Source organism: Sebastes umbrosus, chromosome 8 (genome assembly GCF_015220745.1).
Source record: "Sebastes umbrosus isolate fSebUmb1 chromosome 8, fSebUmb1.pri, whole genome shotgun sequence".
NCBI lineage: Eukaryota > Metazoa > Chordata > Actinopteri > Perciformes > Sebastidae > Sebastes > Sebastes umbrosus.
The window spans coordinates 20562510-20579960 of record NC_051276.1 but is presented as its reverse complement, the minus strand read 5'-3'; the positions used below and the strand labels follow the sequence as shown (position 1 = coordinate 20579960).

General features: G+C 43.8%; 1 protein-coding gene across 3 annotated transcripts in view; it reads right to left on the bottom strand.

Annotated features, from left to right (window-relative positions):
• The window catches only part of LOC119492824 (tetratricopeptide repeat protein 28-like), a 177878-nt gene that overhangs the window by 114316 nt on the left and 46111 nt on the right, over nt 1-17451 (bottom strand). Inside the window, exon 1 of one of the 3 annotated variants that reach the window (XM_037777602.1) lies at nt 6330-7383. The exons of the other annotated variants lie outside the window; for them this stretch is intronic. Within the exon in view, the coding sequence (XP_037633530.1) occupies nt 6330-6356 (27 nt within the window). The 5' untranslated portion in view covers nt 6357-7383. Of the gene's footprint in view, nt 1-6329; nt 7384-17451 lie in introns of those variants that run through there. 3 annotated transcript variants of the gene reach the window in all.

The following is a 17451-nucleotide window of genomic DNA, read 5'->3' as shown; positions in this document are numbered from 1 at the left end:
TGTTTTTCCTACACAGCTCATTTAAAGGAAGGTGGCAATGCAATTTGCTGGAACCCGGAGGGTGGGGTATGCATTAAGGTTCAAGTCACATCCACAAATGTAGGGCTGCAGAGAAACAAACAACCAAAACACTTTCAGGTTTAAGACGCAGACAACCGAGAGAACGTGAACAACAGAAGGTACCATTGTTGGGGTGGACATGGAGGGGGCAGAGAGGAGCCACAGTGAGGGGGGGAGGAGGCGTTGTACTGTCAGTAGCTACGGCTCTATTAGACTGCAACAGAACCCCTACTTAAATATATAAAATCTATGAGGCATGAGATCATTTGAGATAGGGAAGCATGGGGGTTTGTTCTGTAGTCCTCATTACGGAATCTATCTCAGCGTGCCTGTCAGTCACCACCTGTCGGTCTGCCTTGTTAAGGGTGCTGGAATCATGAATCTCCCTTAGGAGACAAGCTCACGGAGTGTATGGAGGCGCTCCTGGCCCACATATCTTAGCGACTATAAACATATGCCTGACATAAGTATCCCAGTATAAGCCTCGTATAAATAAATCCAAACTTACGAGAGGGAACGGCAGCTACACCAAGCCCTGAGAGACAGAGAGGGAAAAGGGCTCAGTGGGTCGTGCTCGGCACCATTTCTCCTTCCTTCCTGCAGGATTTTACAGCCGGCAGTAAAAAAGCCTCTCTCTTAGCTACCCTCACCACATTCAGCATGGCAGGAAAAGTAAGGAGAGGCAGGGCCAGATAGACCAGAGTGACGGCGAGGGGAACTAAAACAATCTGCTCTCGTTTTGGTTGTTTCTGTGACCCCTGGAGAAACACTCTGCTGAGGCCGTTTGTGTGTGTGTGTGTGTGTGCTATACTGTTTGACTGCAAAAACATTACACAGCACCTAGTCCTTTTCTGAAGGGGGAAGAGAGGCTCAGGCTAATCTTGTTTGACTCTCTCTCACACTATGCGCCATTTATTCAAGTGGGCAGTGGTCGTGAAGATCCAGGGGTTAATTGACTCGTGTTTTTTCACGGTCAATAATCATCAATAATCTACTCAAGAACTAGATACTGACCACTCAGGTGCCACACCCGACCGTCAATCCAAGGAATGGCATGTCTACATGAAGCCTACAGCTAAGCCACGGACACACTCCTGGAAAATTGAGCCTTCAAAGGAGGGCTTATGAATCCCATCTCTGACAAAAGAAGAGATGGAATTAGTGGGATTTAGGGGCTTCAGCATGAGGCAGGGTGGTATTAGTGGTGCTCTTCACACGTCTCCATCCAGGCTGGATCACAGGCCCTCTTTGGAACACACTAGCAGCAAATGTCTGTCACAACACACAGCACTGCGTTGGATGGAGACAGCTGCGGGGCCTGAAGCCTGAGCTGATACTATGCCCGGCCCACTGGAACCAGTCCAGTGTGGAGTTATAAAGGAATGTAGGGGACTGCGGTTTTGGCAGCTGTGCTCTGATAAATGTTGTGAAACAGAGAAAAGTATGCATGTTTTTCAGGCCTTATGCTGAAGGGATGTGTCTAGAGTGCCACTGACAGCCCTTATTCAAAACATGTTTTAGCCAGCTTAGGTCTGAAACACTGGCTCTCTCAGTATATGCAAGACTGAGTGCATAATACAGAAGCTTAACCAGTGAAAAGAATGAAAAGAAAAGAGCTTAAATCCTGCAGAGGACTGTTCCACCTCATAGAACAAGGAAATGTGTTCCTATTGATGTGGTCCATCAAGTCAGGTTCGCTTTATTCCCCCGTGGAGGCACCCAGAGGCAGGCACCTCCTGAGCCCCGAGAGCAGCTGACCACACCCCTGGAACAATGACCTCAATAAACTCAAACATGGCTCCATTTGCTCCAACAGAAGCACTGGGGGGGTAAAGGCACGCTGTAGCAAATCAGAAATGAGTGCTCCGAGGCTTGGAGGAAAACATTACAAATGGACCGTTCTACACATAAATCAATCTTTGCATTTACCACTTGCTATCCAAAAATCCATCTCCACACTCGCAGTGGGATGTACAGGTCCCAGGAATGAGGATTAATGGGAGCACGATGGCCCAGTCACCGTCGTCTCTATTGTTTTCTCCTGTTGTATTTTGACAGTGGACTCCCAAGAGTACCTGGTATATACCTGCAGCTTGTGCATTCAGTATACTGCAGACCACTGCGTCACAATACGACTAAGGAAGGCATTCCAGGAGGCTTCTTCTTTCCGTCCTCCATCTCTGTCCAGCTCTCCCTGTGGGAGGCGGTGGACTGGGATTAACAAAGCGAGTACAGCACATAAATTTCAGCTGTATTGCTGAGTCGCTGTTCCCCACGCAACCCCCTCCTTGCCCGCCCCACCCCTATCTTTTTTCACGCCCCAGGAGGATTGGCCAGGGGGCTGGCCACGCAGCCGCATCCCGTTCCACTCGGCATGCTGGGCCGTAAATACTGCGCAGCATCAAGAACAGCAGGTGCTATCACTCCCTATCATTAATTATCCCTGCTGCATCACTCTAGGGCCGCTCGCTCCTAAACTCCAAATCTCCTGTACCATCTTATTCTCTAGCCGCCAACCCTTTCCCATTTTCTCTCACTTTCTCAAATTCCAACCATCTCAAATTCTGTCGGCAGCTCTACGGCAATTCTCCACCTCAATATCCAGCCATTTATCTCCTTATTTCCTACAATCCCACAATCTAGCCTTCATTCATTTGTTCCCTGGCGTATCTCAATCTATGTCCAGCACTCTCAGCTTCCCCCAAGTGAATCCTTCCCCCACTGACAGCCTTGCCCGCTTTCTTCTCCACTCAGATGTGTCTTCTGGGCGCTTCTCTTCACATTCTGATGGGTTTTCCCCCGCTGTAAATGTATTCCAAAACTGCTGCGCTGCTGCCAGCCAGGAGACGTCACAGGGACTGATGGAGCGCTGGAGGGAGAGAGCCCTTTCCCCCCGCCGGAGAGCTCATAAATAATACCGAATCAAAGAGGAAAAGCAGCATGAGAAACTCCCCGAAGTGAAAAGCCAATGAACACGGTCAGGGATGTAAGAGTGCGCCTGCTGGATGGTAAAAGTCCGAGCTCCCCGTGAGCCTGGCCGCAGAAACATGAGCAGGGCATCCTGTCCCTCTCAGGTGGGAAGGCCTCATGTCAACTGTGTGGAACCCACAGAAACATCTGGCACAACCACAAAAACAAACAGTCGCTTCCTTCTGACTTGGTCACACTGCCACAGGGCATAATGTGAACTTAAAATGCAGAGCCTGGATTCGTAATATGAGACCACCCAACATATTAACAGCTTGTGAGCAATTTTGCCCAAGAAAACATAAGCTGATGATGACTTAAAAACACATCTGGCAGCAAAAAAAGGGGACGCATGGAATGTTTTTCAGCTGTTGCAAAAGAAATTCATGGACAAGGAAAAGCCGCAGTGGAACTCAGTGTCTGATACAGACAGGTATAAGTCACATAGAAACTTGCCAAGCCGCTGGAGTCCATAATTCATGTCCAAACCACTTTGGACTTGTGTACACACAAGTGTGTGTATATGCACACACATATACACAAACACATGAAAGCACCCGGTGTCTTAAAAACCAACAATCCCACAGGTTCTTCATTCTCTGAATGCAACCTGGTGGCTTTCATTCCTTTCAGTGCACTTTAGGCACGCTGCCATCTCTTACCTGACTCAATGAGTTAGCTCTCCCTCAGGACAGCTGCTGTCCACATTTTTTAATGCTTACCTTCCTCTAATACAACCCGACCACAGACGACTGCAGTGGCTGCTGCTGTAACACCCACCCTACCCCAACTTAACACATCAGTGTCTTTTTACTTTAAAAGGAAAAGGGGCTATGTGTGCATTGTTGCACTTGGCTTTCAAAAAAGCTATGTCTTCAGAAAACATTGATTATGGCCAGAGAGACAGTCTTATCTAACCTTTATCAGAAAGCCTTTAGTCATATGTCTCCCCTTCCACATTTAAACATTGTGTAATAGACACTCTCTCTGAATCGGCTCAGGTGGTCAGAGCAACTCAAAAAGCACAGTATAAAAAGTTAATCGCATAAATCCCCTGAAAATAAAACGATTTTACTCTCTTTCTCTTTCCAGAGCAGATAAACCTATCTGCCGGCAACATGAAGGTAATAGCTCTAGATTCTCTTCAACATTTTTGACTCATTAGTGTAATCCATTATGAAGAGGTGGACAGGACGCTCACAGCCTGAATCAATTTGATTCTCCCACACTTTCTATTGATTCCCATCGAACTACAAGTGGAGTAAAGAGACAGATTGAAAAGCGGATAAACAAGAAGCCAGAATGGGGAAATTGAGGGATCTTTTGTGGCATCATTGTGTGTGCACTTTTGAAAGGGGAGCACTGCGTTCTACAGAAATCACTTTCTTTAGCATGTGGAGCACAATAGCTTGTTTTTATTCAAGTGTCCTGCCTGCTATGTTCAATATCTTAGTCTGAGGACGTCGTTGGCAATAAACCAGAGGCCAGGGTGAAGAGGCAATGTCATACACACACGATGTGGATGGCAAGTAATTTAAAATATTGTGCACTGCTGTGTGTGTGTGTCTGTGTTTACTGCTCTGAGTGCTTGTGTTCATACGTATGCATCCAGCATCCAACCTGACCAACAGGTTAATTAATCAACACCACACAAAACACAGTAACCACTTCCCTCCTTGATGAGAGTGCTGTCTCTGGTGTGCTCATCTTAGTACAAATCTATGATGAAAAGAGAAATCTACACATGAAGGACAGTGTTAATTTTAAGAATTTTTAAGCTTGAGCACATACGACTGCAGTCAGTGTGGCAGGAATCAATTCCTGCAGTGAGGAGAGGCTTTTAGTCCTCAAAGGGGGGTCTTGTGGATGATTCTGGCAGATACAACCACAGCTGTAGAAATCATTAGTGCATGCTCACAGCTTTTATTTTCTCTGTTGATAACTCAACGTTAAGAAGAAGCTTGGTTTTGATTATTTACTTTCATCTCATCTTTCGGGGTGAGATCATCCACATTAATGACACTTGATGTGGAACAAACTAACAGAAATTAATTTATAGGCAAAGAGATGGCTAGTTATCATACACACTGAAGTGGATTTCAGCTCCTATACCAGTACCAGTAGTGGTGGTGGTTATACTACTTCTGGTACTGGTAACTATAGTGCTCTTTATACTGGGTAGTTGTAAAGACGTGACATCATCATCATCATGTCTCAGCTGAGAAGGCAGAAATATCGGGGCCAAAAGGAAAAAAATCCTGCAAATGTTTATGCTGTTGTTGAACAAAGTCTTTTGGGGAAAAAGACAGTTTAGGATGATGCAAAACATTTGATGGAGGACAGAAAACAGTTGTTCATCCTTTCATTTTTTCTTTCTCTCACTCTTGACTAGTGTTAAAGCCCACTTCTGCAAAGGAAGGCTGCTTCTTGTCAGACAAGTGCCCCCTGCTGGTAAAAATCCGAACCATAGGCATTTCAGTGCTACCAATTTTTTTATAGACCCCAGATGATTTTCAGATATTTTCCATGTTGTAATACTCCAAGGCTACGAAAAATGGGGCAATAAGAGAATGCATGCAGAATGCAAATTTGTCTCACAAAACGTGTGTCTAATCATGGAAACAAGAAAACCAAGACACATGTCTTAGTCTCTCTTACAGAATCCTCTAAAAAGATGGAGGTATTGAGGGGAGGGGTGCCAGTTCATTATGAAACTTTTAGGTGCAAATCTTTCACTCTTCTACATTCAATTATCAAAAAAAGGTTGTTTTCTATTTGGACCCTGGTTTGGAACATGGTTTGTGCCCACAACTCCAGATATTCCCTACAGGATACATGAATCACTGATGTCTTGATTAGTCCAGATAAACAATGTATAGGCCTGTCTGATGTTGTTAAGAGGTGCAGAATTAACAAAACACAGGTCAGGGAATAAAGGATTAACATATAGCAACATTATAGCCCTGGATGAGCACTATTAATAAGCAGGTATGTTATATGTCCTATACATTACAGTGAGAAACAGTTGTCTCTCACAATCATTGAGAAGGACAGTGAGAGGAAAATGTATAAATAGCCACAAATGGAAAGGATTTAGAAACTTGCTTATCCTTATAAAGTACTCTTTTGGTTACAGTTCAGTGCTGATCTGGATATGACTATCTATAGGTCCTTGCATTTTGTAGTAAACGAATAGAAAGAGCAGCAGCCCCTCTTTCCAACTTGTGCTCTACATAACAGAGAAACGTTTATTTATCGCCATAATTAGAAGATATAATAAAAAATAAATCAGCCAGACTCACCTTCTTCCGGGGCTGCCATTTCATCATATTTGTAAACCAAAATTGAACAGCATTAAGATATTATACGAGAATGGAATGTAGATGCAAAGAAATCCAGAGCGCGAGTCATGCTGCCTCTCGACTTCCCTCAATTTTGCAGCTGATTTTCTCCAAGAAGCGATGCATGGTGGTGGTGATGTGCAGAGTCTCAAGCTTTGCGGCAATTTTTAGGGGGTTGAGACAGCGCAGTCAACACAAATCATATACACCGGTTAAATCCACAGGAATAAATCAGAGACGCATGGTGTCGACTGACAGTGTTTAAGGAGAGGAAAGGTTCTTGTGCGTAAATCCAAAGTATGAGTCCCTTATACGAACCCCACTCCCTCTTCAACACAAGGATCGGCGCCTCCAGGACCGATCCAGACTGTGTGTTAGGAAAAAATGTATTCTTAAACTTTTTAAGTGTAAGTAGGCTACAACAGCATTAGTCCAGACGGATAGGCTGTGTCCAATCTGCTCGCTTCGATCCAGAGGAAACGACAGGATGTGTGCCAAAACGCAGAAATATTCATCACAGTGGTCGAATCCCGTTTTCCAGCGGTCAAAAACACACTTTTTTTGGAAGTATTAGAGGAGAAAACAGTCCAACAGAGAGCGGTGGAGACAGCACGACAAGCAGGGAGATTACTTTCAGCAGGAGGAGGAGGAGGAGGAGGAAGAGGAGGAGGAGGTACAAGCACCAAAAAAAATCCCTGGAATTTTCTGCGAGGAGCTGGAAGGATATCCTGATTCCAGCAACAGCAACAAACTGGACTACAGCTCTCAGTCTCAGATGACTTCCTTACCAGCAGTTACCAGACTTGGAGCGCTTGGAGCTGAGCAGCCTGGAGAAGAAGGCAGCAGGGTCATAGCGCCGCCGGACACACGTTGTGCCGAAGAGCTTTTACGCACTGAGCTGACTGACGCTGCTGCCGTCCAGACAGGAGGCAGCAGGCTGTGGTTTGGGTGTGTGTGTGTTGCTCAAGGACACATTTCCAGGAACTAAACCTCTGAAGAGTCACTCTAGCCACATGCCACCCTGCTGTGCCAGTCCAACATGCTGCATACGCACGATACTGACCCATTGTTTGGTGGTCCTCGCATGTAGGTCCCCAACTAAATTTGGTTACAAAGTGAAAGTTGTCACTTTACATTAAACTGTATTTTCTACTTTATTTTTTCAAGGCTTTTTTTTCATATAATGCAATCCACTGTTTGTAATTACAACAGTCTATAAACCAACTTTTAAGTAGATGAGCTTACAGACAAACCCATCAAGTACATTTAGAGAAAACAACCTCAACATTCAAAACCACAACAAAACCCGTGAAAAGAAATAACAATAATAATTAAACTGTATTTTCAACAGATTTTCTATTACCACAATGCAACGTGTAGCAGGACCTATAATAAACGTGCTATATGGCCACCCACAGGCTGTTGGAACATCATGAAACCTTAACTAAATGTCCATATTTGATTTGTTTAAAGGGACTGTTTGTTAGAATCAGAAATGCTTGTTAACAGCGACACCTGTGGCCATTAAGTCAACGAAAGTCAGCGTCTGGCTCGCGCTTGCTCGCTCTACATAGACATGAACGAGCATCACTCAAAACAGTGAGGCGACACACGTCAGCTAAAACCACAATATCACTCTATATTTCAGCTGCTTGGCAGTAATGTTAGCTGACCAGACGAAGGTCTCTCCATGAATCACTGCTGATCCTAGTGTTGGCTTTTCCGGCTGAAGCAGGAAGAGAAACGTTATCGTCTCCAACCGCGGTGGGACGGAGACACCGGCATTCGGTCGGAGACGATAACGTTTCTCGCTGCGGAGCTCCGTCACTTCACAAGACACGGGAAACCTTTGTTGGTCTGGAGGAGCTGCAGCATTTATTTCTGCACAAAGGTCCACTGTACATTCACTAGATATTCTCAGAGCTAAACTAACTCTTCTGCAGTGTGTAGTGTACGCGCATGCACGTGTAGCGGTGGAGCAGGATTTGCTAAAATTGTTGTAAAATCTCTTACTCAAGAGCTTTACTACAGTTCAAACTCTGACACAAAGAAAAGTGACAACAAGGTGCATCCGCTCAAACCGTACAATGCTACACAAGCTCATCATAGTTTAAACTTGTGTTAATGAGCTAAGGGGATTCAAATAGTATCACACTCCACCAACTCGTTGCCTTGATATCTATAGAGGCTACAGTTCTTGATTATTTATGTGGGAATAGTAGATTGAATTCTTGCATATAAAGACATGATTCACAAAGGACCGAGAGCCTTGGACGCTGGAGACAACTAAAGCCCTGTTTGTGTACATTTTCCCCGTTTCCTCCTTCTGAGAGCAGCTGTCACATATCATACACTGTGCAATATTTTACTGCACACGGCCATCAGAGGAATAACATTGCCAAGGATTTTTGTTGGGCATTATTTGCCCGGAGCTTTTCCAGGCTTAGACTTTTTTTTTATCATTAAATGTGGAAGCGCGCTGAATAAAATTCAAAACAGAGGGCATGGTTATTCTGGTAAGAAACCTCCCACCACAATCACTGCCACAGTCACAGAAGGAAAACAGCTATCAACAGTTACTACTGGTGCTTAACCCACGTTGCTGCAGCACAAAACCAAAATATGCATCGCTGGATATGTGACAGCATTAATACACTAACAACATTATTGTTTATTCATGAGGAATTATCTCAAAGTGAAGGAAGGAAGGGTGAGTCAAAGAAATGGTCGATACAGAAGCGAGGTGAAATTAGTTTTAAACAATAAGCGTGTGATTTAAATTGGTTTAGGTTAATGGACTCTATGGAGCTGCGAGTTGGTCAATAAGCTGATGTCTCTTCAGGGTCAGCTGGGTCCGCAGTGAACCTAAGGGTCACTCAGATAACAAAAGACAAGTAGGAGGAGGGGGGGGTGAGCTGGCATATGGCCTAATGGACAAACTCCTGCTGTGCACAGGGTGTCCATGAGATATTTGGTATGTCCACATGGATGAACATGAACAAAATGCTTGACATTACCTCCGCAGCCACAGCTGGCACCCAAGAAGAATGACACTCGGTGGTCAAGCACTGTGATCAAAGCACACATTTGTAGTCAAAAGGAGGTTTTTGTGTGTTTATGTGTTACTGTATCTATATTTTTTTGATAGATCACCTTTATTCATATGGCCAGCTAGTGACTGACTCCTGTATTTACATTTATGTTCTCTTTCAACCACACGCTCACACACAGACATTGAAGTCCCCACCATCTAAAACAGGTTTACACAAGCGATTGTTTCATAAAAGGCATGTTTGATGATCAATCAAAGGCCACTTCAGCGTGCTGTTCAGCAACAGTCTGTTCGCAGTGAAGCCTGTCATCTGGCATCTCCATACAGAAGCAGACTCCCTGTGCGTGCCTCTGCTTTCCCAATCAGAGCCGCACAGGAAATCAGACTCCACAGCCTTCAGAGGGAAACAAAAAACCCCCTCTTTCATTTTCCACAACTTGGAGCCGATTTAAAAAGTGTGCGCTTCCTTTTCTTGTTCTTGCCAATCATGCCCTCAAAAATGTCTCTCCACTGTAGGTTGTGATCACGGGCTGGTTTCATAAAGATGGGTTAGAGAGTGGCCTAAAGAGTTAAGTTCGGCTCTGGATGAGACAGCTGCTGGACAAAAATAAAGACTGACTCATGTTAAATGTTAAAATCTCATCACCCTAGGGCTGTCTCAGAACTAAGAGCTGTGTTTCCAATGTCAGCTGTCTTACAACTGACAAAAAGAGGAAAACATGGCTTATGTTGTGGTATGCTAACAATAGTCTGGACTGGGCAATGTGAAGGGATATAGTTAAAGGTACAAGCAACCCTTAGGAATGCTACTTCCAGTGCCGGCCCTGAACTTTTGGGGGCCCTAAGCAGGATTTGGTTTGGGGGCCCCCCTCATTGCAACGTGATGCCACTTCACATGGCACTGAACCAACTTGTGTATTGTAAATATATTAGTTAAAGGACACATAATGATGTACAAATAAGCATGTAAAGACTAAAGTGGGACCTATTAGCAGTAACACAATCCTTAAATTTACTAGAGTAAATAGCTACAGCATTTATGTATCACCCATTAACCCTTTGAATGGTCCTTCTCTAGTGATTCGTTAATCAGCAGGGCACCTCACATGCACTAAAATGAGCGACCAGACTGGGTATGTCCAGTTACAACACACACAGAGGGATAGTGACTTCACTCTCTGCTCAGGTGGACATTACTCCTCTATATCTTTACATAGCAAACAGTTGTTTTCTGCTACATTAATGTCCTGAATTTCAAATTTAGCACCTTTGAATCATCATGAGCTGCAGTGCAAGCAAACTGTTGAAGAACAGCTTGTAAAGATACTTATCCCAGTTTGTGTTGACTTTTGTTATTGTTTTCATTTTGTTTAAGTTATCATATCTAATACAACCGCAAAATGGGATTTTTCTTTTAACCACAGAATCCTGGGAGCGCTCGTTTCGTAGGGGATAGCAAATTATTTACTTCGCCTACATAAATTGTTCATTTTGCCCGTCTCTGAGCTTATTGTTTTGTCATTATTTGTTGGCAAAAATGTCATGAAATGTCAGTTTTTAGAAGTTACATTTTTATTTTGTTATTGTCTTGAATCATTTCTAAGGGGGCCTCAGAGACCAGGGGGCCGCTTGTATCGCTTAATGGGCAGGGTCGGCTCTGGTTACTGCTATTGATTCACTTAATCACAAAATGTTCCTAGTAAAATGTCCTTGTAACGGTTACATTTCTTTACAAGGCACATATTTTCCAAATGAACACTTAGTAGCTTGAGGTTGCAGCTCAATCAGCCACATTTTAATATGGCTACATATAACAAATCAGTTCCATTTTAAGATTTAAGTCAAAAATCAGACAGCTCTGTGGAACCTGTGACGTTTTATGTCTAACTGAAATCTATCTTCATGAAACCATCACATCTGGTGTGGGTAATACAATTTTGTACACAGCTGATCATTAGCCAGGATGTATCTGGCTGCTTGTGTGTTTATTAATAAGTCCACATGGTGTGAAAAGTGCATCAACCAGGGGATACAGCAGTAACAGAGGCTGTTTGGAAAAAAATAAAACTGTCAGAAAGGTCTTTAATTAAAGGCACAATGAGAAGGATTTGTCGGTTGCGGTTTGTAAACAAAGTTGGCCCTTCCTCCCCGGCTCAACGGGGATTACGGTGCTCGCTAATGGGTGAACGCCAACCTCAGATTCACTCTCGTTTTGGAACGAACTTTGTCTACTTGGCGTTTCACCTTGCTATATTTGAGGTTTTCCGCCATTTTTGTAGCTTCCTCTTGGATGGTAGACATCCAGAAACATCCCGAACACAACAAAATAAGAAAATACAGGCAGAGGGCAGGATCTCTCCAGATACAGATACCACCACACACTTCTAGTTGTGCATAAGTGATGATTGAGAAGGATTTTTTTTGTACAAGTCTAAACAGTTTTTAAGGAAAATCAGACTCATTGTGCCTTTAAAAACCCCACCGAGGAGCAACACTCTAAAAGCTCTCCTGAATGTGTGATGATAATTTATTTTCACACAGACGCTTGCTCTTAAGTCATGACACTGGAGTGTCGCTGTGCGCTATCTGCCACCCGTTTGAATAAACAGCAGCCTTTTAATTACAAGGGCTGGAGTTTCAAGGCAATAAATTCCACAGGAAGAGCACAGAGATATGTACCCTAATGCCACATGCACAGACGTGTGTACATAGCGATATGCAATGTGATACTACGCACACATAAAATATTGTCCACTCTTTTCCAAGGTCTCATTTCTTCATGCTTGTATGGAAGAGAGCATACATATAAATAATAATGACTATATTAAAGAAAAATATTACAAAAAACATCACCCAAATGCACGATAAATAACGAAGAGGGCCGTTAAAAACTAATTTATTATATTTCCAACATGGAAATTTATAACAGGAGAATATAATTTACAGTGTCTGACAGATTGCTTCCACTGTAAGATGTGACAGATGGATGAATCTGTTTTGAAATGCTTAACAACATTATAATAATAAAAGTGTTAAACAGCAATGACACCCACCCACTCTGTTGTGCCGTACATCACCGAAAACAAATAACCCTCATCAGCATTCATTCATTCACCTCTTTTACAGTGCTCTATTCTTGGATGATGTTGTGTCAGAATTTAGCCTGCTGTGGATCATGTGAGACGGGTGTGCATGAGCGTGTGTGTGTGTGTGAGTGTAAGTACATGCATGCGTGTGTCTTAGTTGGAGCTCGGTGTTGATTAAGTGTCTGGAGCCTGAGGGGGGATAATGAGAGGCTCTAATTAATGAGCCTGTGCATATCTCGGAGTCACAGGGTCCTATCTGCAGAGAACAACTCCACACGCACCCATACTCAGAGCACACACACACACCTCAGTGTACCGTAGGGATCTTTCCCTGCACTGCACAGCATTTTCTCCAGGGAAGCCCAGCTGGGAGTGTGTCACTCTGGCTGCTGTCCCTGATAAGTGTCCTCTAATAGGGATGGATGGGGGTTAGGGAGCCCCGCTATGAGAAGGTCACATGCACTGACCACCCAACGTGCCCCAGAGCAAAGGCTGATGTTACGGAGCCCTGAAAACCATTCCAAATCTTATTTGTTTGCTGGGTCCTGTCCACGGGGAGCAGAGTGTCTCATCTCGAGAGTAGACTCACACTCACTCACACCAGGATGAATGAGTCAGGTGTTCAGCTGGAGGCATCACTACCCACTATGCAGTTTAATAAACAGTGGGATGATTAGGTCTTGAATGACACAAGGTGTTTTCTAACAAATACACATTTTTCAAATTTCTTTCTTCAGTGCCCTTAATTCAACATCTGCTGGTGGGCGGGTTGCATTGCTCAGTAATGTGCGCTGCAGGCAGATCACATCACACTCGACAACATTGAGCCCATCTAGAAGCACCAATTCACATGAAGTCAAGGGCAAAACATTCGCTCAGCAACATAGAGACCCAGGTTCATCCTGGAAGTAAATACAATTGCTATTTTTACTAGTTGGAATAGGCAACACGTTCTTATCCCATTTCATCACATACTGACGCTTTGTCAGAACACTTGGCATCACTTTACAGTCGCCGTAAATACGTGCATAACGTTGTAACAAAACCACTTACTTAGGTTTAGGAAAAAAACGTCATGGTTGGGCTTAAAATGACTACGTTTGTAAAGTGAAAGTGAAGCTTAAGGTTGTGACTACAAGATACAAACAAACAGATGCTTGTAAAGTGAAATTGAAACTTAACGCACGAGACACAAACATCGATCTCCTGGATGAAAGCCCTGTGTTTGTTGGACCCATCCAACAACCCTCCCGCCCTCCTTATGTGTGTTTTTTCGCTCTTTAAACTGCATTACCACATTCCCGGAGCACTTTCTCTGAGCATTTCCTATTGCCGTAGATGGGTTTACATTGTAGTTACTTGAAAGGCCGGTGTGCCTCATACAGGCACAAAAGGGTGCCTTGTCTCGGTATTTACACACCGAGGGATGCATGACAAAGCATCGGTATTTTTACGCCCTGGGAAAGAGAATGGGCTGGAATAGGAGATGCCTGTTAAAATAAGTTTCTGAATGTGTATAAAAGGAGGCAAATGGCTGTCCAAAAAATGTCAAAACACACATGATTGCACCAGAATAGTTGTATACTGTAACTGGAACAACAACAACAAAGCCTATATCACTAAATATCAAAAACTAAATGTGTCACTTTCACACAAAACTCACCTCATTATAAGTAAGCGCTTTCAATTACCCACATCATGTGCTTATTCTGCTTCATTACATCTGACAAAAAAAATGACTGTACTTTTGTTATGAAGCATTTTTTTTAAAAAACAACTACTTAACAGATTTTAGTGACATTTGGTGGAAAGTTAGACAACAAGCCAAGGAAATTGCCACCATTTAACCATTTGTGAAATGAGTCAGTGAGTCAACACACCCATTTCCACCAACACATACTGCCCACAACTGTCATTCAGTTTTTACCAGATTGTTAACATAATTGAATGAGCCAGGCAATTAGTAAAAACAAGTGTGAATGGTACACAATAAAGGGATGCTATAATAACTGTATAAATATATGGATTTTGGCTCCTACGTCCCTGACTGCTAATCCCGAGACAAAACTGCCAGGTTTCATGTGTGAATTAGAGTTAATTTGTGATGTGTTGTTACATCTACATAAAGAACATCCGTGCATGCATACACCCGAACATTCACAGATATTTGTGGAGGCCCCCGGAGTGTAAATGTTTTTTCCCGATGCACCCAAAAGCTCATCTTTAGTCGCACAGAGAAAAAACATTAACACCCTTATCTGTATTCTGTAAAGTGTGTGATAATGAAAATGTTATTGAAAGCTTTTCCTTTTGAGACATTATAGTGTTTAATCAATGATTCTTCACACACAGCGTGATAAAGGCATATGATTATGATCTTTTTATTCTCTTTAAATCCCATCTTCTAATTTTCTTTTCTTTTCCTTTTTCTAGTCCCAATTACACTAATGAAGAAGGGCTTGTTTATCCCCTGGAGACGCTCAACAGTAGATTTGTGTGAAGACATTATGCAAAGGGAAGGACCATTTGCTTTAGAGATGTGTTTAATAATTCAGCGGTCTTGGACATGGATGAAACAGGCTCCAGCATATTGTTTAAATCAGGCCGGCAGTAAAATAGGCGCTGGGGTTTGACGTCTGCGGCAGGATCAATAATAACAGCGTTGCCACATACTCCGACGCATGAGACAGAGATTCTGTGTGTGGTCCTCCTCCGTCTATGTACTAAACATAGAGACGGAGCAGGACAATGTATTCAGATGTGTGTTGTGTCTATCTGTTTCCACGAATGCGAATACACACACGCACACATAAAAAACACACAAAATCATGCTGTGGTCAGACCCACCCATCTCTGGTCCCTCATTTAGAAAACCCCAAAACCAAACTCATACCTCTCTTTTTCAATTACCTTTTCTTCCCACCATCGTCACCACACCAAATCTATCTAAATTCTCCCACAGTCTCTTTTTTTCCTTTCTCTGTCTCTCCTATCAAATGTATCCATGTGTTACCATCACAAACACACACCCACACACACACTCAAGTCACACAGCACAATCTGGTAATCATAATAAGCACATTAAAGCCACAATTTATGACTGATGATCTCTTCAACAGACTACAACAATTAATAGCGCCAATTTTTTAACTACTTCTGCTGAGATCCTCTGTAGCTTCTCGTTTGGTTACTGCGGTTGTTAAAATGCAGATTTATAAAAGCTAAGCAGGGCTGAGCCAAAGCCAGACCAGATACTGTGGCTTTTGCTTCAACAAAACATTTTTTTCCTTCAATGATCAGGCTATAATACCTTAATACTTAAAGGCTTATTATGCCAACGACAGCTCTGCCTACCCTTACTAATCTAACACTGTGAGAGCGCATGTGATTTAACCCTTCTGAAGTGGAGAGGGAGGATTCAGTAATGACTCCCTTTGCGGAGTAAGAAAGGGAAAAGTAAATGAACACAAAGTTGTGGTACAGTAAATACTGTAGCGTGAAGCCAGCGTGTACCTGTAGTTTCTGGTCACTGTTGTGAAGGGATTAAGCCAGTCTACTTCTTAAATCACTCCGACTTCAGATCAAAGGGGTTAAAGCAGGATTAGGATTAATCTGCCTTGGTAGAACAGGTGTTAATCCCTTAAATTAGCCATGTAGCACAGGCAGGCCTCTCTTTCATCTCAACACCTGACTGATGGGTTTGAATACGGAGAGCTCAGTTACAGGAAAGCAGCGCTGTTGTTAGTTGTCCTCCCTCGCCCTGACCGCTCTGATAACAGGCCCCGCTTTAATGTATCAGCAAAAGATGACTTCATTTGCATGCAGCCGGCGTTTTGAGAGTGGCTGAGTCAAACAGCTGTGCTCTCTGCCTCCTTTGAAACGAGGGTTACGTAAAGCATACTTTATGATTTGCCATGTTAACGAGTGGCTTACGGGATATCCTCGGGACAAGGTGCGGCGAAGACTTCACCAGGAATAAAGCAGCTTGTGTTATTGATACACATCGTGTAGAGGCTCAGGAGGTGATGTAGCAGAAGAAGGAAGTCGTAGGGGGGCGGGGGGGGGTTTGACTCCTCTCCAAGGACAGGAACGCTCAAGTCCTTTCCTATCAAACTCCTCAACACATGCTGCCTCTCACCCCCACCAACTTCCTCCCCTGCTGTCAAACCTCCTTGTCATCGGTTTTCTCCTCGAATCATCTTCACCCCACTCCGGCTCAGCCTCCTGTCAGCTGAGAGTCCACAGTGAAACTGTGAAAGAGCGCCGGGACAAACCTGTGACTCCACTTCTACGCTAAAGCTACAGCACAAATCCAGGAGTTTCACTTCACCTGTCCGAATGCTAAAGAGAGCTAATTAGCATCTTTTTGACCGTGGGGGGAGTTACAGTGGCGCTGAAGCCGCTTCCCACAGAGCTCCTGTCTGCTGCCACAGTCACCAGTTTGGCCAGTGGGTTTGCCCCAGTCCGAGTCTCCAGTCCCGGGCTAGACCCCGCCATCTGGCTGGCCCGGTAACAGCCGGCCCCTCTCCCCTGCTGGCCTGCTGCAGACAGGAAGACAACCCAAGGAAGGTCAGGCCACCCTACGATGGCCAGGAAGAGAGAGAGAGAGAGAGAGAAAGAGAAAGAGAGAGAGAGAGAGAGAGAGAGAGAGAGAGAGAGAGAGAGAGAGAGAGAGAGGAGTGGATATAGTAGTGAGAAGGGAGGAGGAGTGACAGACAGACTAATGGATGAGAAAGAAAGTAAGAGGGACTGTAAGAGACAGAAAGGACACTGCTTGCTTTAAGCTGCCACCCTCAGCGTGACTCAATGACTGATGAATCCTTCTGCCTTTGCCTCCACAGTGTGTATGTGTGTGTGTGTGTGTGTGTGTGTACACTGTATGTGAGCATGTGTGCACGCATGACTACAATCCCGCTTTTCTCAAACAGATCATGACAGCTCACAG